The 25,554-nt window shown below is 33.7% G+C and overlaps 1 protein-coding gene across 1 annotated transcript in view; it reads right to left on the bottom strand.

Annotated features, from left to right (window-relative positions):
- The window catches only part of LOC118180869 (uncharacterized), a 778,920-nt gene that overhangs the window by 348,160 nt on the left and 405,206 nt on the right, over window positions 1-25,554 (bottom strand). The window contains exon 6 of the mRNA XM_085820677.1: window positions 15,229-15,299. Within this exon, the coding sequence (XP_085676803.1) occupies window positions 15,229-15,299 (71 nt within the window). The remainder of the gene's footprint in view (window positions 1-15,228; window positions 15,300-25,554) is intronic.

Here is a 25,554-nt window from a genome sequence, read left to right as displayed (position 1 = left end):
CTTCAAATCATTCAGCAGAGAGTGTCAAATAACACTTTCAGAAGAAACTATCATAATCTGCATAGTTGTCAACGGAACATAATTAACCTAATCGATTTCATTCAAGCTTACTTCCGACTGCGGTGAAAGAAATCATTAGCAAACAAGTAGAGATTGATCACGAAGCGAAGTTATCGTCGTTATAAAGGATGCAAAAATGAAGTGATTAGCTTTGCGTTTTTATTCATTATCATTCATTCGCCGGAAGGGTTGCTCGCTTAATTGAGCGCCAAGCTTTCTCGCCAATATTGTCCTAGGTGCGCCAAATTTATTTCAGAAATTGATACATTATTTTTTTCCCGTTTTAATCAAATGGATATTCAGAAATGACTTTCAGTGGGATAAATCAGTTAGCTTGGCTAATATATCACATTAACATGACTAATACATCACATGCCTCCTGTTTCCATTGGGGGACTTGCAAAATTGGGTCGTATACTAAATAATTTACATTGCTTACTCACAGTAATTTTTTTTAACTTCTTACTGCTTGTAAAGTAATGAAGATCAGCATGGAAGATGAGCGAAATATAATTCAAGGAAATATTTCTTTTTCTCAAATTTGGGCGCAATAAGTCTTTGCCCTATATAAAGCACTACAATGCTCATTATTATATCGGGGTGAATTTCAAATTATGTATGTAAAAATCACGCGAGTACTTTTAAAAAAAATTAGCTTTCAAAACTTTAGCTCCTCAGTGTTGAGTTTGGCATATATTTATAAATCTCACTTTTTTCTTATTAAACTTATTTGACTTTTCCTTTCACATTTCGAAATTCATATTCATTCTAAATAAAATTCACCCATTTTTATGAATTATTTTTAAAATTTGTATTTTTAAATCATTTTTATAAATTAAAAAAAAATTGTTTTATAAAAGTTTTACTATCATCTTAAAGTAGACGTATTTCTAAACATTCCTGTAAAAAATTGCAGTTTTTTATTCAAAATTTCCGAAGATATACGTGAGTTTATATATAGGCGCGTTTTGAAACTTGGCATATTTGTTGAAAGAGATAAACCATCAAATGTGATTTAGACACTTTGCTAAAATTATCTGGAAGTAGAAATGTGACTTTTTCCCGCTTATGCAGAATGTAAAAAGGTAGGAACGAGGTGCCTTTTTTTTTCGCTCCGCATAATGGAAGGGAAAGGAAAAGTGGTTGCTATATATTAAGAAGTTCGCCAAGAGAATTATTCTTGGCGCAAACTGAAAAAAATTGTGTTAAGATAAATTCTTGAATTTCTTCGTAAATTTCTCACCAAATTTTACAAAATTTAATATCTAGGCATAATTTGAGTGGTAGAATCGAAAGATGGAAAAGTTGGTACATTATTTCAGAGAAAGGCCTACATCCTAAATCGCGTTTTTGAGACATGAAAAACGCAATTTGAATTTTGTCAATCGGCCCAGTAGAGCGGGAGATACAGAACTGTCCCTTTTTTTTGCTCAGTATATATATATATATATGTAAGATAACAATGTATGAATCAGAATTATAATATAACTATAAACATTAATTCTTCCTCTCTATTCTAAAATCGTAATAACTTATCTGCATTGCGTCATTCAAATTAATCATGCGATCTTACGTAACCGTTAATACCAGATGCCTCTTGACGACCAATCACCGAATTGTAAACCAAAACTTTTCTCTTCGCGTGCTTCCATCTTTCATAACGACGCACTTCAGCTTCTGCTCTCTACTGTGCTAAGATGTAATTTCGCTGGCTTGCTTTCTATCCCAACAATATCAAAAATGTAAATCTTCTGTGGAAAGGCACGACTAGAGTGCCAAGTGATTGTGGCCACAAATATCAATTGGAAATAAAAATGGAATTAAAACTGCCTCGACTGCCAAGTTCTTTAAATACTACGCAATCAAAATTCTTCTTCAATATGGATCTAATCACGCATCTACACTGCTCCGTCTTTTTTCCTTTGCTCTTATTATGACATATATATATATTGGCAAAGTTTTTTCAATTAATTTAGAAAAAGTGTTTCGTATACAGTTTCAATTGTGTGTTTCGGCGAAACGCGATATGGAGTTAGCTTGATTAGAAATTCATTAAAAATAATTTCCCCTGAAGAGCCATAATGAGATTCCAATTAGGCTAATCTACCATTTACCGCTTCTTAGTTTCTATAATTTTGCTTAAATCATTTGTTCGTACTTTATTATAATGTTTTAAATATGCCTTACTTTGATTAACATATTGTTTACTATTAGTATTAATTTTTATTTGTAAATATACAGGGGTTTGTGTTTTTTTTATCTTTGTAACGCATTTCATTGCACCTTATTTTGCGTATGTTAATCATTTCACGGAACCACAGTATTTAAGAAACTTTTTAGCGTACGAACTAGGTATTTTCTTTTAATTTTTTCTAAATTTTGCAGCACAATGCGCAAAGTTTTTCACCACAAAGGTCTTTTTTCGTTTGTTCTTTTTACTTTAATTAATTATTTACATATAGATATGCGTGTGTGTGTGTGTGTACTAGATTGCAGAATGTTTATTGTGTAGACAGAATGATGAAACTTCCGGACAAACGCAGCCGTAGATACCACAAAATTTATTACAATCGGTGGTACGCGTACCGCCATCGTGTACGTGAAGGTTAGCTCACTTAACGTTTTGATCCTTTTTTTGTCTATTTCATTAAATTTATTAACTCACTCTGCTTTTTTCTTAAAGTATCTAATAATTTATTGTTGTTGAATATTCACATACCACGCCGTTTTATTAAATTTTGTTTTTGACACTAAACAATGTAAGTATTCTCCTCTTTCGAAAATGGGCCCACCAGCGGTCGAGCGGTAAAGTCGCTGAACACTGGTAGTTCGGTCCGAGGTTCGAATCCCGCGAACGGGCTGGCTGCATGGGTGTTTTCGTGGTTTTCCCCATTTGTGACGTGTATGCGAGCCATTTTCCCTTAAAGAGTCCTCCACAAAGGCATCCCTTCTAGATAGCCCTCGAGTGCTTTGCCGTAATCTAATAAACCAAACCAAACCAAACCTCTTTCGAAATGCTACTAATGCTGTTTAGGTTAGAATTTAATCATTTGGCAAGATACGTTTGGAATTACAAAGCTTCAACTTTAAGGCAGTAAAAATTAAGGAAATTCACTTATTTTGTTTTCCATTTACAATATATTTAGTTCAATTTGATTTTGATCAGATATCAAAGTATATTGCTACGCACACACGGATTCGTAATGGATTGAACGCCCGTAAAACTCATGACAGTTTGAAATAATTAACTTTGCCAGAAGAAAATTTACAGTTCTGGGACTTTCCACAGAATGACTCATACAGTTCTTAGTAGGGCTAAGCACAATCCGTAGTTACCATTTCAAACTACTAATAACGTTAAACAAATTGAATGCAAAGAACATTCAAAGAACGAAGCTCGTATGCATGGCTCGTTGGTTGGCGAGAAACTCTTTCCTGGTAACACAGTAATTCCTCTCTAGGTTTGATAGGTACTTGCTCCATTAGGCCACGACACGTTCTTAGCCGTTTATTTCTTCGGTCAAAACAGCACCGACACCCTTATTGCTCGCACCCGTGTCAAGAATAAATGGTTTGCTGAGCTGAGAATATTTTGGGATTGTGGCAGACGTTAAAACGTTCTTCAGTTTGTTAAATGCATTCTCACATTCTTTTATCCAGAAGAACTTTTGCTTCCTCCTTATCAGTTTGCGAAGGGGGCCTTCCGATAGAAAGAAAGTCATTCACAAATCTCCTATAGTATGTGCAAAGACCTAGGAGACATTTCAGCTGATGGACATTTCTCTAGTCTTTAACTGCTGATACCTCCATTTTTTTAGATCCGTACATATACCTCCGACATAGATGACATGTCCAATTACCTTGGACATTGGCAAAATGACAAGTCACTTCCCAAATGAATAATTTACAATAGCAAGATGCAATTTTAGATTGCCATCCTTTAAGATCAGAAGCACCTTCCTAATATTTTTCAAATGTTCTTCAAACTTTTCCTGACGATGATGATCTCATCTATGTATATCAGAAAGGCTTCGTAGGAAAGACCTCTCAGAACGATCTTCATAAGTCGTTTGAATGTTGCAAGTGCATTTATATAATCAAAATGGCATCGTCGTGAATTGCCTACATCGTGAATTGCCTAAAGTCCTTGTCCGTTAGTAAATGCCGTCATCTCTCAGTCATTAAGTCTATGTCCACCTGCCAATATCCACTTTTTAAATCAAGTATCGAAAAACACTTGCTTCAAGAAAGTCCAGAATATCGTCCATTCTAGGAAAAGGGCAGTTGTCTTTCTTGGCATTTTCATTCAGCCAGCGATAGTCAACATAAAATCTACTTCAGGCATCTTTCGTTCGGACCAAGAATAATGGAAGAGGCCCATGGACCTTGCTAACGGCTCGATGACATCGCTTTCTTGCATGACCTTTAGAAGTGCTGCTACCTCCTTCTATTTAGCAATGAATAGACGTCTTTAATATTGCTTCATTGGTGGATGATTCCCCGTATCAATTCTATGCTGTTCCAAACTGGTTCGACCTACGTAAGAACATGAACGGGAGAAAACATTTTAAAATTTTTTAATGATAAGTTCTGCAGCACTCCTCTCCTCATCGCTATTTGTGTATTCTGCAGTCAGTCCGATGTTAGGCTTCCCGAAGGTACACATATAGACAGCCTTAACGTAAGTCACTGGAATAAATGCTGCAACCACTTCTCCTCTCCTAATGACTTTATCACTGATCTTGCCAACTGTTACTGGGGTGATGGTCTTCGATAGGTTAACGAGTGCCGAGGCTACCAGTACTCTTTTCAGGCTGCTACAGTTCTTGGGATATTCCACTGTACCGTACCAGAAATTTTTGATTTCAGCTATGGATGCAGAAAGTAAAAGATCTGTTCTTGCTGATATTGTGATATTGTTTTAGATCTATTATTTTATGGATGGATTTAACTCCATCTTTAATTCCAGACAGGGTTATGTCTTTAGCGGCAGAATGCTGTTTGTAATTTTTAAAGTCCAAAGAAAAATTATATATATATTTAGCCGTCCAGACGGTATGGTGATTAGGGAAGTCTGACTGCGATAAAGAAGGGTCTGGGTTTGAATTCCGGAGAAGGCATGGATGTAATTGTCTGTCATTTCATAGGAGGTGAAGGTGGCCCACATATTACGTGCCTCCATAAAGACGTGATGTTAATGTTCCAATAATATTGATTGTATCACCGGAAGCTTTCCGGAGGGAAACGCAGGGCAGCGTTCAGATGCGTTTACCTTCCATTTGCTGAGCCAAATATTTTCGGATAATGTTAACATTGGCTCCTGTATCGGTGGTCATATTGCATAGAACTCCATTGATATGTCCTATTATGAGATCATTACTACAGGCATTCATGGCGGAAATCTGAAGCTCTTTAAAATGGGACTTCTCAATGTCTGGCAAGTTCCGCTCCGCGAGATGGTCATTAATTAGTTTGCTTTCTCTTTCTTGGATGATGTATTTATTAGCTTCTGTACCTTGGGGCGTTCTGCAATTCTTTCGTAAGTGGTATTCACCACCGAAATGAGATTGCCTTTCAACATCTGTGATGAGCTCCTGCCGTGTTTCCGAGGGCTTCTGTTGGCTAACATTCACTTCGTCGGAGATGGGCTGCCCCATAATTCTGCCAAATATCTGTTTTATGTATTTATTTTCGGATTTACTCATTGGATTAAATTATCAGTGTATTTGCTCACACAATAGCTATCAAAGCAATTTTTTTTTGTTTCTTTATTCTTCCAGTTTCAAAGTTAAAAAATGGCTTTGTAGCAACAAATAGATTGGCTTAGGCGATGGAAGGAAGAAAACAGTTTACGAAGTCATTATTGTTTATAAGAACATTCATTGTGAAGGAAAAGATGCTGACTAACCAGCTGCAAGAAGATGGTTGTCAAATAAATGACCGAAATAATCTACAAAATACTGTTTAAAGAATATTTATATTAGAAATGAACAGGTCTATATTATTGTGCTATACCATATTATGCATTTTTATTTAAAGATGAAAGTTCAAAAGGATGTAAAATACCGAGAGATAGTGTGAAAGGTTGCAGAAACATTAGGTTATTTCGGAAGCAGGAAAGATGAAAAATGAGCAACGCCCTCGCCGAGAATCGAACTACAGGCCTTTGGAATACGCGCTCAGCGCGCTGACCACTACAATATGAAGGCCTGCTAAGAAGACTGGAGAAATACCTTATAAGGGTTTTGATGTTGTAAATGTGTAAGGAATTTAACAGTGATATAATTGCGAATTACGGCAGTAATTTTTAATAAATGACTTCTGAAATGTGATGGTGCGTTAGGGAAGAAATAGTTTTCTTCTTATTGATAACTGCACAGCACTCAACGTAAACACCTCGCTTAAGCATACTGAAGTTGTATATTAACTAGCAAATACCACAGCTATAGTTCAATCATGTAATCAAGCGATTGTTAGTGCGATGAAAGAATATTATTACAGTAAAATAAGAGGAATGGGATACGGATGTAAGTTCAAATGAATTAGCAAAGAAAACTAACCTTATAGATGCTCTTCATTCGCGGAACATTTCTTGGAACTGCCGCTCGGAAAAGACAGTAAAAGACTGTTTTAAGTATGCTAACATTTAATAAATGATGAAATAGATGAAGAGTTGAGTAAACTGAATTGTGTGGAAGTTAACACTTAGACATTGATGAAACACGTTGATGAAAAACTTCAAGCTACGGCATTAATGACAGAAAAAGATATTTAACAGACGTTTTCTGAAACAAATCCAAGTGCATCATGTGAAAATCTTTCTGAAGAAGATGAAATCAGTGTACTTCATACAAATGCTGAGATTAGGGATGCTTTCCGAATATTAAGATTAGGAGGTAAATATCAGTGAAATAATTTTAAGAAATATTATGAATATGAACATTTCATGCATGATTTTTTGCGTTACAGTTGCAGACAATCTTCCACCTTTTTTCTGCTTAAAATGCTGTGAAAGTAAGCTGTTATATATTTCTGCTCATATTTATATTAAATTAGTTAAATTTTATTCACATTTTGAAGGATAATTTTTCTCATTGTTTACTGTTAATTTCGGTTAATGCTATCAAATTTGTAGTTAGCAACTGTGACATATTAAGGAGGACAACATATTAAGGAGCTTTTACTGCATGAAGACGTAATAAATGGCCATCTCATAATAATAAATGATAAATTGGTGAAGGGGACTGTTGCTGTTACTGGTCACTACTCATGCACAGAGCTGTGTGTCTTTGTCTGAGTACAGTCCCGCGTAGAATAGAATTTGCTTTGTCATGTCTTACAGTCGCGAGAGTGATAAGCGAACAACGCATTCTGAGCATTGGAGCAACGCATTGTGATCAAATTTCTCGTTTGAGAAAATGTCTAATCATCTGAAATTTGGAAGAAACTGCAGTTTGGGGAAGAGTGTCTTCCTAGGAACCATCCGTTTGAGACGTATAAGTACTTCAGTGAGGGACGAAAGCGCCGTCTACCCACTAATCTTGTGAACACGGTTATTTGAGGAACAGGGCATCACTACCAAAGAACTTACGCCGATGCTTTTAATCAGACTTTGGTCGTGTAGAAACCATTGCGAAGGAACGTTTTCTATGATAAGGTGGTTGCCCGGAGAATTACATGCACGTTGACACACAAGAGTAACCTTGTGCGCATGCAATACGCTAGTTCTCTCCTACGGCGGTTTGAAGTTGAAGCGGATGCATTTTGGAAGTCTATAATGACCATTAAAGAAACGTAGGCCAACTATTTAATACCAACTCCAGGGATTAAATCTCATTTGGAAGGCATGCAGCCATACACAAAGCTGTCAAAGTCGGTGTTCGAGAATAGATTCACAGCCAAACGAAAAACTTCAAAAGTTCATGAAAATGTTTCCAGAATGTAAGCAAAACTGTGTCGAATCTGGAGACGAGTGCACGGCAGAGTGATATGTTCAACTCTTTCATTCGTAATAAAAGTTTTGTTAAAAATTATCAGCCCCTGTCATGTTTGAACCACCTAGTAGATTGAATCTTCATAAAAACACTTTTGAGTAAAATGTTTATTGATTAGATTTTGAAGAATTACACGTAACACATAAAATGCAAATATTATATTAATAACATAGTATCAAATAAATTTATTATAATTAAATATTTATTTTTATTAAAATATTTGTTTAATGTATTATTCATCAATTAGGAAATTTTTTAAAAATGTTTTAATGAAATACTATGCATAAAATAGACAAATTGTAATTTTAGAATATTTTAATATATGTTTACTATAATTTAATATATGTTTTAATATATCGTGGATTTCTAATAATAAGATACTTTAGTTTTAAGAATTTAAATACAAAATAATACTTTTGATTTCATTTTATAAAGATATGCATCTATTACAGTATGACAGCGAGTACATTTATGTGAATTTTTGTATTTATATTGTGCATATTTCAAAAAAGTTTCAAAATGCCATTATATTTATAGTTCACAGCTAAATCGCAAATCCTATCAGAAAAAAAAAAGTCAAAATACCAGATAGGCTGAAAATGTCAAGAAATACATATTAATGGACAGATATCATACTTATTCATCCGACATTACCGAAAAGTGCAGTCACAGAGTCATTACGGGAAGTACATTTCCTTTTTTTTTTCAACAAAAATGTTTTTATGGCAACACAAACATCGAGAGCATTCAGCGCTGTCTCACGAGACTGCAGTAAAACGAAAACAACCTTAACGGACCGCATCTAAATGACGTACTATTATTTTGTTTATTACGCTAAACTCAGAGGACAACATTTAAATAATGTGAAAATTCCCATTTTTGAAACAGCGGTTCAAAGTGAAATTCTTTCTGCAAGTGCTATTATATTATACATTTTTTATTTATGTTATAAATTCAAACTTCTCTTTGCGGATCATTTAACAATGTTTTCTATGAGTGATAGCTCTTTTTTTTTTTTTTTTTTTTTTTTTGCAAGATTACGGCGTAATAATATTTATTGATTATGCAGTAAATTGGAAAGCATGCTACTAGTTATGCAACTGCTGTCTTATTCCGCAATTTAGCCAATGCAGTTTATAAAGCAAGAGAAATAAAGCTTGCGTTTTTATTAGTTAAACAGTATACAACTTTTATTAGTTAAACAGTTAAACAGTATACTATATGCATTTTTATTAGTTAAACAGTTCAAATGCTAAATTACGTTGGGAAACGATAAATAAATTATTTCTTGCTTTAGAAACTAAAATGATGAGGAAAGAAAACAGTCCATGATAAATTTGCTTAATTGTTGCCTTCAAACCGATTCAGTCTTTAATTGGTAAATATCAGTTGCTTTACAGGGCTGTACTTTAAATAAATATCGTGTTGCCAATAAAGGTAAAGTGGTGGTCAGATAGAATGGCTAGAAGAAATTTTTGGTAAATTTGACTCATAGTACAGAATATTAAAAAAAGTCGTAAACTTGTGACACTTTATGAATAAAACAGAATACAATTAGAATGGCCACCACTGTATAGGTCTACGGTTCCATTCTGTGCAAGTTACTTCAAGTTCACTTAGACTGACAACGGAGTTATCGCTTCGTCTACGAAATTGCAAGAGTCCTAAGAAGATTTTCAATAACCTTTTTTATTAAAAGCTTGAACTTACAAAATACATGACCGGTGAGCCCAAATTAAAACTCCGCCACCTACGGGTATTAGTTGAGTCGAATTCAAAGTAATTTGTAGCACGGACTACAATATAAATGGTCTGTCTAAGCTTTGGCTCAGATTCTAATTGCGCGATTGAACTTCGATTAGCAAAATGGCTAATGCCAACACAGTAACGTAGCAAAGCTGGGCGAGAGAAAAGTACAACTGTGAGCATCGCTGGCAAAAGCTATATATCTAAAACTTTAAAAAACTCCGACTTAAGTTATTTGCATTCTTGTGAGAGCTAAAGAAAATGAGAAGCGATAATATAGATCTAAATCATAATTAAAAAAACTTTACAACTTAACCTTACAATCTATGTCATACACCCACATGTATATCTGCAACCGCAACTATGAGAACTGTGCATATGATTATCTCATGATTTTGAGAATAAGAGGAGTGCAGTTATACTAACAATAAAATCAACCAATCACCGTCAACCTTCGTTGTTGACATGGGTCAAAAACAGCACTTAACTGTCATTTATTAGTATATTATTTATTAGTCATTTATTAGTATATCATTTCTGCAAAGGAACCTTTCCATATCGACAATTTGAACAGCCTTTCGCAGGTATTATAAGCATATTGGCTCAATACATTACGTAACTCTCTTTTATTGTGCTCAATATTGATGTGTTATCATATAACCCTCGCAGCATTTACAAAATGATTCCTATTAAAATCTGTTGACGACAATTTTCAAATCGACGACTCTGCCTCGAGAGAAACGGAGAAGAGGTTAATAAAACGAAACACATGATATGGTTTCTCAACAATATTTGCTAGCTTTTCAGTTGATCCTTTCTAGGGTATCAAAGTGTTTAGTTAAAGCTTGCTTTCTCTAAAATCATTAACTTATCTTATGTTTCTTCTTCAGAGGTTCTCAAATACCGTTAATTTAAAATTTGATATAATTTACATTCTTTCAGAGAAATGTCTGGAAAGTTACTTTAATTCCCCAAAATAGCGATTATTCATTATAACAAATTCCTTTTGTGTGTGAACGGGTTGACTCTACAGCCTCTAGAAAGTTTTCCTATCTTCTGAGGCAACGACAATTATATTTTCCCTTAAATATTAGGAAATAATGGGCAACATCCAATAAACTCCAAGTCAATCTCCTCCTTATTTTCTAAGACCAAAATACTGAAACATTTAGTTAGAGCATTACAGTTTTATTTTCTGTATATACAACAGCTTAAGGTTAAGCACACTGGATCCAGGAAAGGTCACTCTAATTTTCATAAGTTTTGCACACTGTAAGACATCTTCTGCATTTTTAGCGTGTACCTACGTGGTCTATATGCAAGGTTAGCAATTGGAAGATCAGGAGTTCGAATCACGACGAGGGAATTATCCATTTTCTGTGTTCCTTGCTTCAAAAAATATAATGATTTTACAACATTATAAACTTCTCACTTTATGAATGAAACAATTCATATTATAAATTAACTCAAATAAGTGCGAAGTATATAAGTGTTACTTATTCTTCAACCGTAGTAACGAATAATAACTTTCAAGAATTAAAATAATTGCGGAGCTACCTATAAAATCTTCTTTCAAAATACGAGTGAATGTGATGTGAAAGCAAAGTATTTTTAAACATAGTAGCTAATTAGGGTACAAGCTCTTCCAACAAAATTTTCTTTTACTTTACTATAAGGAAGTTTTCGGTAACAGATTCATCTTCGTCAGCTTTAAAATTGTATTAATTTATGAGCTGCATAAAAATTGCAAGAGCATGCAACTAAGTTAGAGGCAGGACGCTATATATCAAATAAATATTTCAAAGCAGTAATTCATCAATAAATAGAGCTGTTTTCACAGTCAAATAAATGGTTATAATCTCCTCCTGGAATCTTGTGATATACTCCTCCTACGTGTAATACAATTTTTATTTATTTATTATTTAACTTCTATGAAATTTAAATAGAAATTAAAGTAATCCATGCTTCAAATGAATTAAAATTTGATATACAAGCAACGAGTATTAAATCAGTTTTATAAAAGCGAAGTGACGACTAAAAAACACCCACATGCTCTGACAGCTGTTAAAAACGAAACGTCGAGTTTAAAACAAAATAAAATTTAAAGACTTAAATAAGCTTTAGGTTACTAAGGCAACAGAAAATATCCAGCTTAGAAGAAAGAACACAAATTTTATGAAGAATATTAAAAATGAAAGTAGATAATTGGCAGTTATATTTCAGAGAATTAGGTGAGGATGCATAAAATTTTAGCTTAAACAAAAATAAATGAAGAAACATGCAGCAGTAAATGACTGAAATATTGAACAAAGATAAAATAAATTAATAGATATCAATTAACCAAATAAAATTAATAAAATTTCATTTGCTGGTTTTATGTACATTCTTCCTATCTTTCTCTCTCCCAACACTTGAGGTTCGAATTCCGCGAACGGGCTGGCTGCAAGGGCGTTTCCCTGGTTTTCTTAATGTGTAACGTGTATACGAGCCAGTTTCCCTTAGAAAATCCTCCGCGAAGGCATTCCTCCCCTTAGGCAGATAGCCCTTGTGGGCTTTGCCATAATTAAATAAACCAAACAAAAACAAACTCTCCCAACACTTTGTTTATTCTCCAAACACTTTGTTGGTACACTTTGTTTTTAAAACAGTTTGTACTACAAAGAGACAATAAGATTTACAATGTTCATGAAACTGTATTCTTACTTTGTCCCGTTTACTGCATTTTTAATCGTTTATGTAATTGCTTATGTACAAGCAACAGAAAATTAGTTCTATAATTAATTGCATTATCTGGAATGTTAACGAAAGGATACTACTTGTTAACACTCATCTTCTTCAAAATCTTCACCCCAACTTAAGACATTTGTGCGATCCAAACATTGATATAAACAAACATTGACTTTTAAAGAAGATCCGCATACATTCCACATTAATGCATCATATTCCGTTTCAAATTCTTCAGTTTTGGACTCAAAATTTTTTACCCTCATCGAAACAGTTTGGGGGAAAGGAAAATAATAGGTAATGCATTGCTATCTAGCGGCAAATGTGATCTTTGAGTTTGGATTGTCGCTGGCGCTCTGTGTGAATTTCTTGTGAAATTAAAGTTGGCTTTGGAATTGACTTTTCATCCTGTTAATGAAACTGAACTTTCAATTAATTTGTTTGCATAAAACAGACATAGGGCAAGAATTCTCAACAAAGGGGGATTCTCTTTTTGGGAATTTCATAGTTTCAGGGCAGAATGCGGTCAGCGTTTTATTCATCTGCAAAGTTGTAAAGTTTATCTTAAGTTTATAACAGTTATTTTTAAGTTAAAGCTCCTTTCCTAGCTCTCCTAATTTTAACATACAAATTCCTTACCAGAATGTGTTTTTAAAATCGCGTTTAATGCAAATGAGTAGTATTTAAGTCGAAGTTTCCCTGACTTCGAGAGAGACAAGCAGAGTTTCTGACTAGCGCGCGTTTGTTTTTTAACCACATCTTTCTAAACATCTCTCTACGCTCGGCCTATTACGGGCCCTTGATAGCTTCGCTAGCTAATTCGATATTTAGCGGCCAGCTACTTAGAATTGTGTTGGCTTCGGCTAAATCGTTTTAGTTAATCAGTAGTTAAGTTCTTATTTCTTCAAAGTTTGAGTTTAAAGAAAAAAGCCCAAGTGGAGGCTTTGTTGTACGGCCTCGGAAAGAACCATCTGTTAATCCTTATTTTGAGCAATAAAGGGTAATTGAAACCTTCGTAAATTTTACGTTTCTGTTACTGAGCTTAAGCGATAATTCGCTTAGCTATTCACTAGGTTCCTCCACCTTTAGCATTTGATGAAAGGGATGAACACTACAAAGTGTTCAGTTTTAGTTTATGAATATAAAAACTACTTTTACTAATTTTATCCAAGTTTGCTTATTTATCAACATTTACTACACTTTGCGTTGGTTAATTTATAAAACAAGCTGAAAATAATCTAAATCTAGGTACATATTTATTCATCTAAATCATCTTATTCATCTAACTCTAGGTACATTTTACGAGTTTTGGAAAGGAGGAGGGGAATGATCTTCTGTAACTAGTGAAAGGGATGCACGGGGTAGTAAGGTTTGAGAAACCCTTCACACAGTGTGATTAAAAACATTCCACAATTAAATAACACAGCTGAATGACAAAAATACAATTCTACAATTAAATGATTATAAGCGTCATTAAGAAATGACTCAAATAAAGCAGCCTTTGATTCACCTTAATTTTGATCACGTGACACTCTCTTAAAAATACGGGAAAATCTTAGCTAGAAAAGAGAAAGAAAAAAAAGAAAAGGAAGGGGGGGGGAAAAAGAAAAAACAGACGTTTCTCATTATTGTATTAGTAAGGAAAGGAAAAAAAAATGAATTGCCTTCAAATAACCTTAATTTAGATCACATGACACATTTTTAATAAAGATACGAAAAAAAACTTAGCAGAAAAAAAAAAAAAAAACGTTTCTCATGAGTTGCATTAGTGGGAAAGAAAAAAAAATTACTTCTCTATCTACTCACATTTTTCTTCCTAATAATTTGCTTCGCGGGAAAAATACTTTTGACAACTGCATTAATAACCTTTATTTACTATTACGCAACATATTCATTTCCAAAACGAATTGAGCTCAAGGCCACATTGTTTGTAATTACCTCAATCAAAGGGGTTCTATTTTTCAATCATTTAAAAATTATTATTTACCAACATATAAGAATAAAAAAACTGAGCTCACGAATATATATTTATATACTTTTGGTGCAGAAAGTTGCATCTAAAAAAGGGAGGTGCACAACTACATATTATAGCAGACCTATATACAAAATTTCAACGTTCTGAAGCTACTCGTTTTCATAATTTTTTTGGCGGAAAAGAGTCTTTTATTCTATTCTTACGTACAGATGTCACGCAAAAACATCGTTAAACTGCGTTCGATAGCGGTCAAAATGGATATTTTCATTGAAATATGATACCCGAAAATCTTTGCGATTACAATATTTCTTTTACTTCGTACAAGGCAGTAAAAATGTAAGGTTTACAAGCATACAATACATGCTAGTCTTTTGAAGTAAATTTGAGTTTTATGAGCTACTTTGCTCTATTCCATCTCTGGTGCTCATCACAAATCTAAGCATAAATTTTCTCTGAGTGCAGCGAAAAATGTTAATCTTCTAATTACGATATTTTTTATGGGCTACTTAATATGTAATATATTTAGCGGCTATAATTATTACGCGGTTTTACATGAGGATATTAAAAACTGATGGCTTTATCAACAGCGTAACATATAGTTTATATCCAAAAAATTTTTCAATTTTGTTATCGTTCACGTTAATTTCCCTGCTACACTAATTATTTCGAATACGATAGTCATAAATACAGTAGAATATAAAGGTACATAAACAAATGCAATTGACTTACGTCCACTGTTTGCACATTAGGTGACGGAAGCGTCATATAAGCTCCTGCTTTATCTTTTCCAACAGTCAGACCTGGAAACAAAAATTTCGTTCATTAGAAAAGACTGGAAAAAGTAGCAAATCAATAAGTTGATAGATATTACAGAAGCGTAATATCCTGGTGATTTAAAAAGAGAAAAACTAACACCTCAAAAAAGGATTTAACTACGGACGGAAAATTCCGTCTAGAAGGCTGGCTTTCATGTGCATTACATGTGAAAATATCTGCCAGCAATTAATGTATCCGATTTCAGGTTGGTTGTATATTGGAAGGAAAGAATCAAGATACAAAATGAGAGAGTCATTAATTAATTATAATCAAGAAAATATAATTTATTCATGACATTTAGAGGAATTTTGAAACTTGAGAGCTAAACCCGTAACACTTGGAGGGTTGAGAAATTGTTTAAATGAAAAAAAAAAAGTTTTTATTCTTAAATAAAAATATTACATATTATATACAAATGTGTCGAAGGTATTTAATACTAAAATAAAACATAATTTCAGATAAATGTATTAAAAACTAAACTCGTTAAATTACAGCTGCCAGTCCAAAAAGTTACTTTTGGCACTAAACTTTGATTATCATGATGGAAGAGACCTAAACATTTATGGCGATACAGTCCAGATTTTTTTAACATATTTGAATTAGACATTCTTGTCAAAATTCTTACATCAGTTTTAATTTTGATTACAATGTTGAATGATATCTTTCTTTTATTAACAAACTGGGCGTATTTCAGCTTCTATGCCTCAAGGAAGACCACTTGAGTGTGTTATCAATAACAACTCTTTTTCATTTTTTACTCTTTTGTAAAAGGCCAGAAATGAACTCTATTATATAATTTCTGACATTAGGCTGACTTTCTCATTTGCATTCTCAATGATTAACTCACTTAGGAAAAAAAATCACTCACTTTTACTACACACAATTGAATTTTCATCAAATACCTTATTTATTACATTTTACATACCAGAAGGTTTTATACTATGTGTTATAATTTTGTCTTTAAAACACAACGATTTTTAAAATATCTTCGAAATTAATTTTGACACTAAGCAATAAAACATTTTCCTATGATGAGCTACAGTGAGCTGCCGAGTCAGCTCCTATTGGTGGAATGCATGTGGTAAGCAAAGTTCAGCTTCACGGATGTATAATCCAGGTGAATCGCTGATTTTTCCTTTTACAATAATATATTCAGTTTTGTATTGCACCATGTTAATGTTACATTAGAAAATTTTTTAACCTGTATATTAAACTTAAAATTAAATAGTTCAGTTTGATTTTGATTTTATATCAAATTAAGTTTTAGGGTTAACTTTTCCCAATCCTTCAGGATGCAAGGTTTATTCTTATTTCTGCTAATTATTATATTAGTTGTTTCCCATTTACTCTATATTATTTAGAATTCCATTTAGTATTTTTCAGAATTTTCATTTTCAAACAAATATTGCTTTACTCTTACGGTTTCTGGAAGTGATTCTCCCCCCCTTTTTTTTACGTTATTTGTATCTTATGCTTGTAGAGCCATATTTTTCATATGTCGTTTTGTTTGCGCGTAGATGGATTTTTTACTTAGACTCAGTCTGCTCGCCATTTTGCAGTTTTTTTATTTAGTTTTTAAACAACTTAATGCTTCTGATGTTGTTTCTTTACAATTTTTTTTTTTTCGAAAAATTGTGCAGTGTTACATTACCCACTCCAGCGTGTAAGGGTTAGACTGATAAAGACACAAAACTTTTACCATTAATTTTCTATGGTTAATTGACGTATTAAGCTCTAATTTATAAATTTTTGTTATTATCAGTTCAGAAACAGGCTGATTCACTTAATTCTTTTGTTGAATTTGAAACTTTAATTAAACACACATCTCGTGATTAACAAAACAATCACCGCTTGTGGCGATGTAACTTAAAGTAACAGTCATATTCAAAATTTAAAACTTAATCTAGGAGCCAAGAAGTACACAATTTATTTCAACTCTAAGTTGGCTCAAAAATTCTCACTGGCATAACAATTAAATGTCGTCAGCAATAACGCCGAAGAAATATAATCTTATCATAGCTGGCTAAACATAGTAATGTGGCCTCGAAAGGCAGAAAGAATCTCTGTCTTACAATCTGAAAGCCTTGATTTAAATATTCTTTAACTCATTTACATTTCTGGTGAAGAAAGGGAAATGAGAAGTTATAGTAAAGATCAAAATCTTAATAACTAGTTAATTAAATCAGTAATAACCCTACAAACTGTTGCCATGTCTTTTTTATATTCGCCACATAATTTATGCTTGGGATATAAATTGATGAAAGTATTCAGATGATGAAAATATAGGATTTGCTCGGATAGCTTCACCTGTAAAAATTGTTACTGCCTAGAGTTGCAAAAAAGTTTCCATATCTTTCGCTAATCCTTTGATTTTTAGTCCAAAGTGGCTTTGTCCCTGAAGGACTATTGTTTTCGTTTTGCGATTTTTCGTTGAATCACTATAAACGGCGAATCGCTTTCCAAACTGTTGTCACCAAATGTTAGAGTCCTGCATTATATTTGAAGAAATTAAATAATGAAAAATCTGCATAAATTTAATATTTCTCGCATTGTGATAAAACAACGATACATAGAGCCATCGAATTTTGAATGACGTAATGCTCCTACGAATATAGGCATGTGGAAGACCAAATTTGAAATTTGGAGTTTGTATTATAATCGATTTCATATTTTGTAAAACTTTAACGAATTTTTGAGTAACAAACTCAATGATTTAAAAGCGAGCAATGGCAACACTTTACGGGAAAAAAAGAACCTTTTTATCTCCAGCGCGCGGAACTGTGTATCGGAAATTCTAAACATATGCTCATTTTAAAATTATTTTATGACATTGCTATTGAACTGAATTTTACTGTTTAAGTGCAAAGAACATGATATTTAATAAATAAAGGTAACACACAAAACGTTAAAAAACGCCCCTTTGAACGTAATTTGAAATCTGAAACCTATGAGATTTTTTCTGACATGTCTATTCACAACGCTTTATATGAACTATTAACACGCAAAAATACTAACTGAATATTTGAAAATACCGCAAAATATCAAAATGTTTAGTTATTATATGTTTTGATGTGGATGGCACCGAATTGTAATGGAATTTAAAATAAAATCCGAAGTTCTAAAACTTTTATTGGAAAACAAGTAATATGAGACATTTCATTTAAAATTCTAAATTTTTAGATTCCAATTATACAATCAATAGGGTGTTGTAAGGTTTAATATTACGATCTAACTTTATGATTTATAATCTCAGAAAGCTTACTGTAAGATATTGTGAGATAAATGAGCTTTAAAGCATGAGTTGCCCAACTTTTAGTCATTGTTTAGTTATTATTTATTGGTGCTTTATTTATTATTTCCAGCTTTAGCAGTGACATCAGCATCTTGGTTAATATGATTCAGAAAGGGAACGAAAAGAAAATGTCGAAAAGATGGGCGAAGAGGAAAAAAGAGTGTGAGGCGTTGAGGCAGTCAGTGGATCTATCTTTACTGTAAATTTAATGTTTAAGTAATAGTTTCGAAAATGAGAGTTATCGAAAATAATCTGACCTGAGCAGTCAAAAAATTTTGCTATCTCTACACTTTCGACAAGTTAACATCAGTATTAACACATCAAAAAATATTCAAGACAGATCATTGGGGATTGAAAAAAAAGGACTGAACATTAGACAGGACAGAGGTATATTGATTGGATATTTTAATTTAAAGCATTCTTCGATTCGTTAGAGAATAGAGGGCTTACTAGTATTAAAGAAATTTTCTTCACTGTTAACAAATAACATATAGTTTTATTCAGATACAAAATTCATAATAATTACAGAAAATTTCAGTTGAGAGGAACAAATTACTTCATTATCCATTGTTTTTATAACTTCTAATTGTACTTCTGATTGTCTTCTAATCATAAACTAGTGGATTTTTACACATATCTTTGAATTCGGAGTATAGTGGAACCTCGAGATATCAGCACCACTATATACGAGAAATTCGAGATACGAGGAAAGTATGAGCGTAAAATTCGTCTCTAAATACGAGCATTGACTCGAAGCAAGAAGCCTGGCTGTGAGTATGCGTGTCGTGTTTCCCGATCCGGCTCGACTCGAGAAATCTCCTCGTCAGATAACTGTGTTTTTTTATCTACGTTTTTATGTGCTTGTGAGTAATTTTTTTTTTCACATTTAACGTGAAAATAATTATTTCACGATGACTCCCAAGAAAATTGCTGCCTACGATAGCGCTGCAAAAAAAAAAAAAAAAAAAGAAAAAAAAAAAAAAAAAAAAAGGGGGGGTGGAAGCCATGGCCGTTTAAATTAAGAAAGAAATCATAGATAAACATAAGTGTGGTGTAAGAGTGACGGAATTGGGAAAGACTTACGGCCGTTCGACATCAACGATTTGCACTAATCTGAAGAAAAAGAAGAAATTAAGAAACTTGATGAGGCCAAAGTTATCGCTATATCCAAGCGCCATCCAAAACTTCTAGAAGATGTTGAGAAGTTTTTTTTTTTTTTTTTTTTTTTTTTTTTGCTGTGGATTAAGGAGAAACAGTTAAAAGGCAATTCGGTATCCGAAGCTATCATTTGCACCAAGGCTAAGAATCTGTACTTGAACCTCCTCCAAATAACACCAGGTACATCGACTAAAGATGAGATGGCAATTAGATTTTTGGAGGTGTTTCTCCTTAATCCACAGAAAAAAAAAAAAAAAAAAAAAAAAAAAAACTTCTCAACATCTTCTAGGAGTTTTGGACGGTGCTTGGATTTTCGATGAGGAAGTTTGTTTCTAGACACGAGAAATTCGCTATACGAGCTCAGTGCAGGAACCAATTAAACTAGCATCTCGAGGTTCCACAGTACTCTATTCATTGCAACTAACTGAATTTTGAAAAAATATGCAGTTTATCCATAACAAGTTCGTGATATGTCAAATCTTGTCATGAAGATTATATAAAAATCTGAAAAATTTTATTATGGGTTAAGTAACAAATTTTAAACATTAATTTAGAAAAGGATATGATTAGATTACGCTAATTAGACGTAAGTCCTAAACTCAAGGACCGCGCTTAAGTGGAAGGACATGAATGACTGTTCACTGAAAAACTTCACTTAGATGAGATTTTCCTCTTAACTGCATCCCAGTTTTGATAGGAAACCCGCAGGGTTTGGAATTCAAGGGGCTGTTACTTCCTTTTTCTTACTACTAACGTCTCAAAATATTTGGAAAAAGAAAGAATTTCGATAAAGAAATTCCACAAGATTCGGCTAGAAGTGTCCTAAAATATTTGTAGATATCCATAATTTTATTTGTGATATTTATAAATAATTGTGCCATGGAAATAAACATTTATCCAGGCAATGTTGCTCTAAACCTGTTACCTGCAATGAAATGACTAATACATTAAAATTTTCAAAAATGTCTGATAGTTTTTTCGTCTTATCATGAAAAGAATCAACATCTCCTCTATTTTTTCCCATCAGAAAACTGAAAATTACATTCCATCTAATTTCGAGTTCACAATTATGGAAATAAGTTGCAATGATTGTTGCAACTTATTCTCTATCCTAGACTCTGAAAATTGAAAATGTTTCTGTCATACTCAATGTTCTTAAGTTATTCTGGAAAATTAAGTCGATTTGAGTAATACACCATTTTCTGGAACTGATTTGCGGTGATAAGGTTGTGGTTTCTAGCAGAGCAGAATTGAATAGCTGAAGCTCTTTCTTTATACCAATGCCCCTTTGAAGAACTTCTGTTGCTTCGCCACATTTTAATCATTTTTCCTTTCAGTATTTGACAGTTTTTAGACTAATAAATTTTTATAATACAAATATTTATGTTCGATGGCTTTCAATATCAGAAAAATTATTTTTAAATAAATTGCTAATTTTGTAAGCTATTATTTTATTTAAAATCAATAGAAAATGTAATTGAAAAGGAAACAGACCAATGTAAAATTTAAATTTAGGCTAAAGAACAACATTATTTTAGTGCAGACTCTGAATAAAATTCTATAGATTCCGGATGATAAGCCAAGGGCCTCTCTTCTTCAAGAGCAAAGGACAAATTCTGCAGAATGGTAGGAGCGAAGAACGGAGCAAAACCAACAGAAACGTACAGCTATCTTTTCAAAACGCTCTTCAGACATTAAAAATTAAATGATTTCTTCTCTTCAACTTTTGGACAGTATTACCAGTTGCGATAAATTAGTTATCGAAATCCTAGTAACTGTTAGTTCACTTAGAATTAGAGGTATTGATATCTGCTTTGCTTATGTGCGTGCTCATCATGGTTTCTACGGAAATTAAAGAGCTGATTTCTTAGCTAAAGATGCCTTAAATTTACCAATTGATATCAACATTAGCATTCCAAAGAGTTTTTGGAAGTCCTTTCATTATAAAAAGCGTTTAGCTATGTGGAATGAGGAATACATTTCATCTTGTAATGCTGAAGTCACCAAAACGTTCCTTCCTTCTATTTACCATAGACTGAATTCCGAGTTTTTCTTCTCATTAAATTTTACAATGTCTCAGTTTTTATCTGGTCACGGTAAATTTGCAAGTTAGCTGTTTCGTTTTAATCTGCGATCAAACAATTTATGTGAATGTTCAAAAAGAGTTTCTCAGGATGTGGAACATTTGATTTTCTCATGCCCTACATTTGATGGCCCTAGATTATGCTTACAGAACGATTTGAAAATGTTCGGAGTGACTTGGCCAGTGAACTTATCTGTTTTCGTGAAGTCCAGACTGCTGTTCTCTGCTTTTGTTCGCTTTATTTATGCATGTAACTTTTAATGTTTATTTATGCATGTAACTTTTAATGTTTATTTATGCATGTAACTTTTAATGTTTATTTATGCATGTAACTTTTAATGTTTATTTATGCATGTAACTTTTAATGTTTATTTATGCATGTAACTTTTAATGTTTATTTATGCATGTAACTTTTAATGTTTATTTATGCATGTAACTTTTCCGTAAGCCCCGTGTTGTACATATGTGGTGCACGGGGAGTCTGTATGTTCTCAAAGGAATAAAAAAGGGTATTTAAACGGTAATTTTGAATCTTGTGTTCTAATTAATGTTTTTGGATAATTCATATGTGGCTGAATCACTTAACTGAAATTTTCAGAGGTTTATTAAACAATTGTAAAATATATCGTGAGAGTATTAATTACCGTTTTAATAGCGTGAATTTATTTTATATTCTCGCAAAAGCTATTTCCTCTCATGCTTTATATGGCATAATAGTTAAGAAATAAGAACGCCTAATATTAATTTATAAGCTTATTAATACGAAATTAGTTCAAAACTTAATAAGGTTTCATGTTTTAGAATTGATTTTACCATATAATAATATTTTCTGCAATTAAACATTTTTGCATAATATTTTTTAAATAAATATAAAAAATATACAGTAAAATAAATGCTTTTAATTTTGCAAGAATTATAGATTCACCGATGGATCTCAAATAACCCTGTCGTTGATATAATGAATAATATGAATAAACTACACTGCTGGCCACCCAAATTGCAACACCAAGAAAGACAAGAGATATCCCAACAAAATTTATTTAGTAGATAACATGTTGACCAAGTATCAAATGATTAAATTTATAGATTTCTGTGAAGTGTGGTTCGTTTCAGAATCAGTAGCCAGAGTAGCCGCCATTGTTGGAGATCACCGCTGCCACACTCCTCGACATTGATTCAAAGAGACTTTGGATGTGTTCTTTGGGTACAGCAGACCACGCAGCTACCACACGTTGCCATAGTTGATCTGGTGTGGCAGCTTGGGATGTAATCTGGGCCAATCGTTCAGCAACCATGGACGACATGTTTCCTATCGGCGAAAGATCCCGAGAGCGAGCCAGCCAGGGAAGCTGGCTATTGACGAAGAACCCTTGGACAATGCGTGCTATGTGTGGTCGCGCATTATCCTCTTGAAATATGGCTGTGGGCAAGCCCTGAAGGTAAGGAAGGAAAACTGGCTCCGACACCTCGGAGATGTACCGCTGGCTGTTTAAAGTACCGGCAATGCGTATTAGAGGAGTGCGAGAATGATATCCAATACTGCACCATACCATAATACCCGGTGCAGGACCAGTGTGGCGGTGCATAATGCAGCTGTTCAGCATCCTCTCTACACGGTGTCTCCAGACTCGAATCCGACCACCCTGGTGTTGCAGACAGAAGCGTGACTAGTCAGTAAAGACAATTTCATTCCATTCTCCCGTCCACATCCTTATTTGATCGCACTATTGGCGGCGGAGACGTCAGTGGTTCTGCGTCAAGGGTAGACAAAGCAATGGACATCTTGAGGACAGACCACTCTGCTGTAAACGGCGTCGAATAGGACGCGCAGACACTGGATGATGCGTTTCAGACTGAATGTGCTGTGTTATGGTTCGTGATGTGACTGAGCGATCCGTGACTGCCATGCGCACAATGTTCCTGTCATCACGTGAAGTGGTGCACTGAGGTGGATGCGATCGAACGCGTCGGTCCGTCGTACACTCCTGCATACAACGGTCACATATTCGCATTACAGTTTTTTTGGTTTCGTCCAACACGACTACCGATTTCCCTGAAAGATAATCCACACTCTTGGTAGGCCACTATCCTTCCTCTGTGGAACTCGGATACTTGATCAAAGGATGATCGCTGTTTCTACGAGGCATAATTGATTGTTTTTTGTTTTTTTTTTGAAAATGAAACACAAGAAAAACACAATTGCCGAACTTGAAATTGTCGAAACCTCCAAGCCTTAACGCTTTGAAGTGGCGCCACAAGCGCGCGTGATGTGCGTCTGCGCTGAAATTCTAATCATTTGCATATCTCACCTCCGCTAATGCATGTTGTAAATTACATGTTTTTTACATGCTTCCTTTAGGGTGTTGCATTTACGGTGGCCAGCAGTGTGCCTTTTACATCTCGATTCGCTCAGTTATTTACATTTGTGTAAATGTGACCACGATTTCCTTTCGCCTTCTTCAATAACTCAAAGTGACCAGTTAAAATTTCTGAAACGCGCTACTCACAAATACAGTGTGGAGATTCATTTAATTTAGCTAACAATTGACCCTTTGTTGCATACAAATAATCTAGAGAAGTTAAACGAAAATGTTTGTATTTTTTCTACTTAAAATAACTTTAGTAATAATAAAAAATTAATTTTATTCAAATATCGTTTTAAATAATTACTACAGTTTGTTCACTACAGTGGACAGCATGCATATACGTACATGCATACAAATCTCTTCCCAACGATTTACAGTCATTGCATTTGAAATCATTTCCTGCCTTGTTTGCAGTGATCATTACCATCTTCTAAATGGTAAATCTACAACTGACATGTACATACAGATCCCCCTAAATACCTTCATTTCGTCGATTGTGATTGAATTCATTTTGCTACTTTTTTGTAACATGTACCTATTGGATTCAAATGTCAAATGTTCTAGAAATTCCTTGCCAGACATAAACATTTCCTGTGGTGTTTGGGCTTGATAAGCAGTACATTTGGGTTTCAATTCACTCTTTTCGCTAGATCTTTATCTACCCACTTCACAATTTTCTCAAACTAACATTTAAAATAAAATGTCTAAAATTACTACTTATGAATAAAAAATGGCAGTATAAGAAAATGTAAGCAATATTATATAATATTTACTATTTGGAATTGTACTAACTTGAAAAGAGAAGTAGCAGCCATTTTCCAAATAGCAATGCTTTACTTAGTGATGCTATGCAGCCATCTATGATCGATAGTTGAAAGTTCGAATAATATAGAATGAATAAACACAGGAATGGAATCTGTTTAGGCATTTACAGAAGAATAAACAAATTTAAACTTTTGTCTACTAGAGTGAACATGATGCAACAAAGGGTTAATTTTTATTTTTAAAGCAACTTTCCTTACATTTTCGTTTTCACCCACGCTTTCTTATCTGAACGTTAATAAGCTAGCTTGACTGTATTCAAATAAGGCAGAAAGATATAGTATTTAAGGGAAGATTTTAGGAGGTGATTTTAGAGCGTATTATGCCTGCCTTAAGGCCACGTCGCTATCTTGAATTACTAGCGATTAGATTTCTGCGGCGTTGAGCGCTTCTAGCTATTAGGCTTGCTCCATCCATTGCTGCTTCCGATTGCCGTTTACGCTGAGTTCTACGAGTCAGAGCCTTCCTGCGCATTAAATTATCCCGTGAGCCGTTAGACTTAACGTACTACTTTTTAT

This window comes from Stegodyphus dumicola, chromosome 7 (assembly GCF_044657685.1).
Source record: "Stegodyphus dumicola isolate Sdum_Otavi_A_Nest chromosome 7, ASM4465768v1".
In the NCBI taxonomy this organism is placed as follows: domain Eukaryota; kingdom Metazoa; phylum Arthropoda; class Arachnida; order Araneae; family Eresidae; genus Stegodyphus; species Stegodyphus dumicola.
The sequence above is the reverse complement of the archived record's forward strand: the minus strand, read 5'-3'. Positions and strand labels throughout refer to the sequence as shown.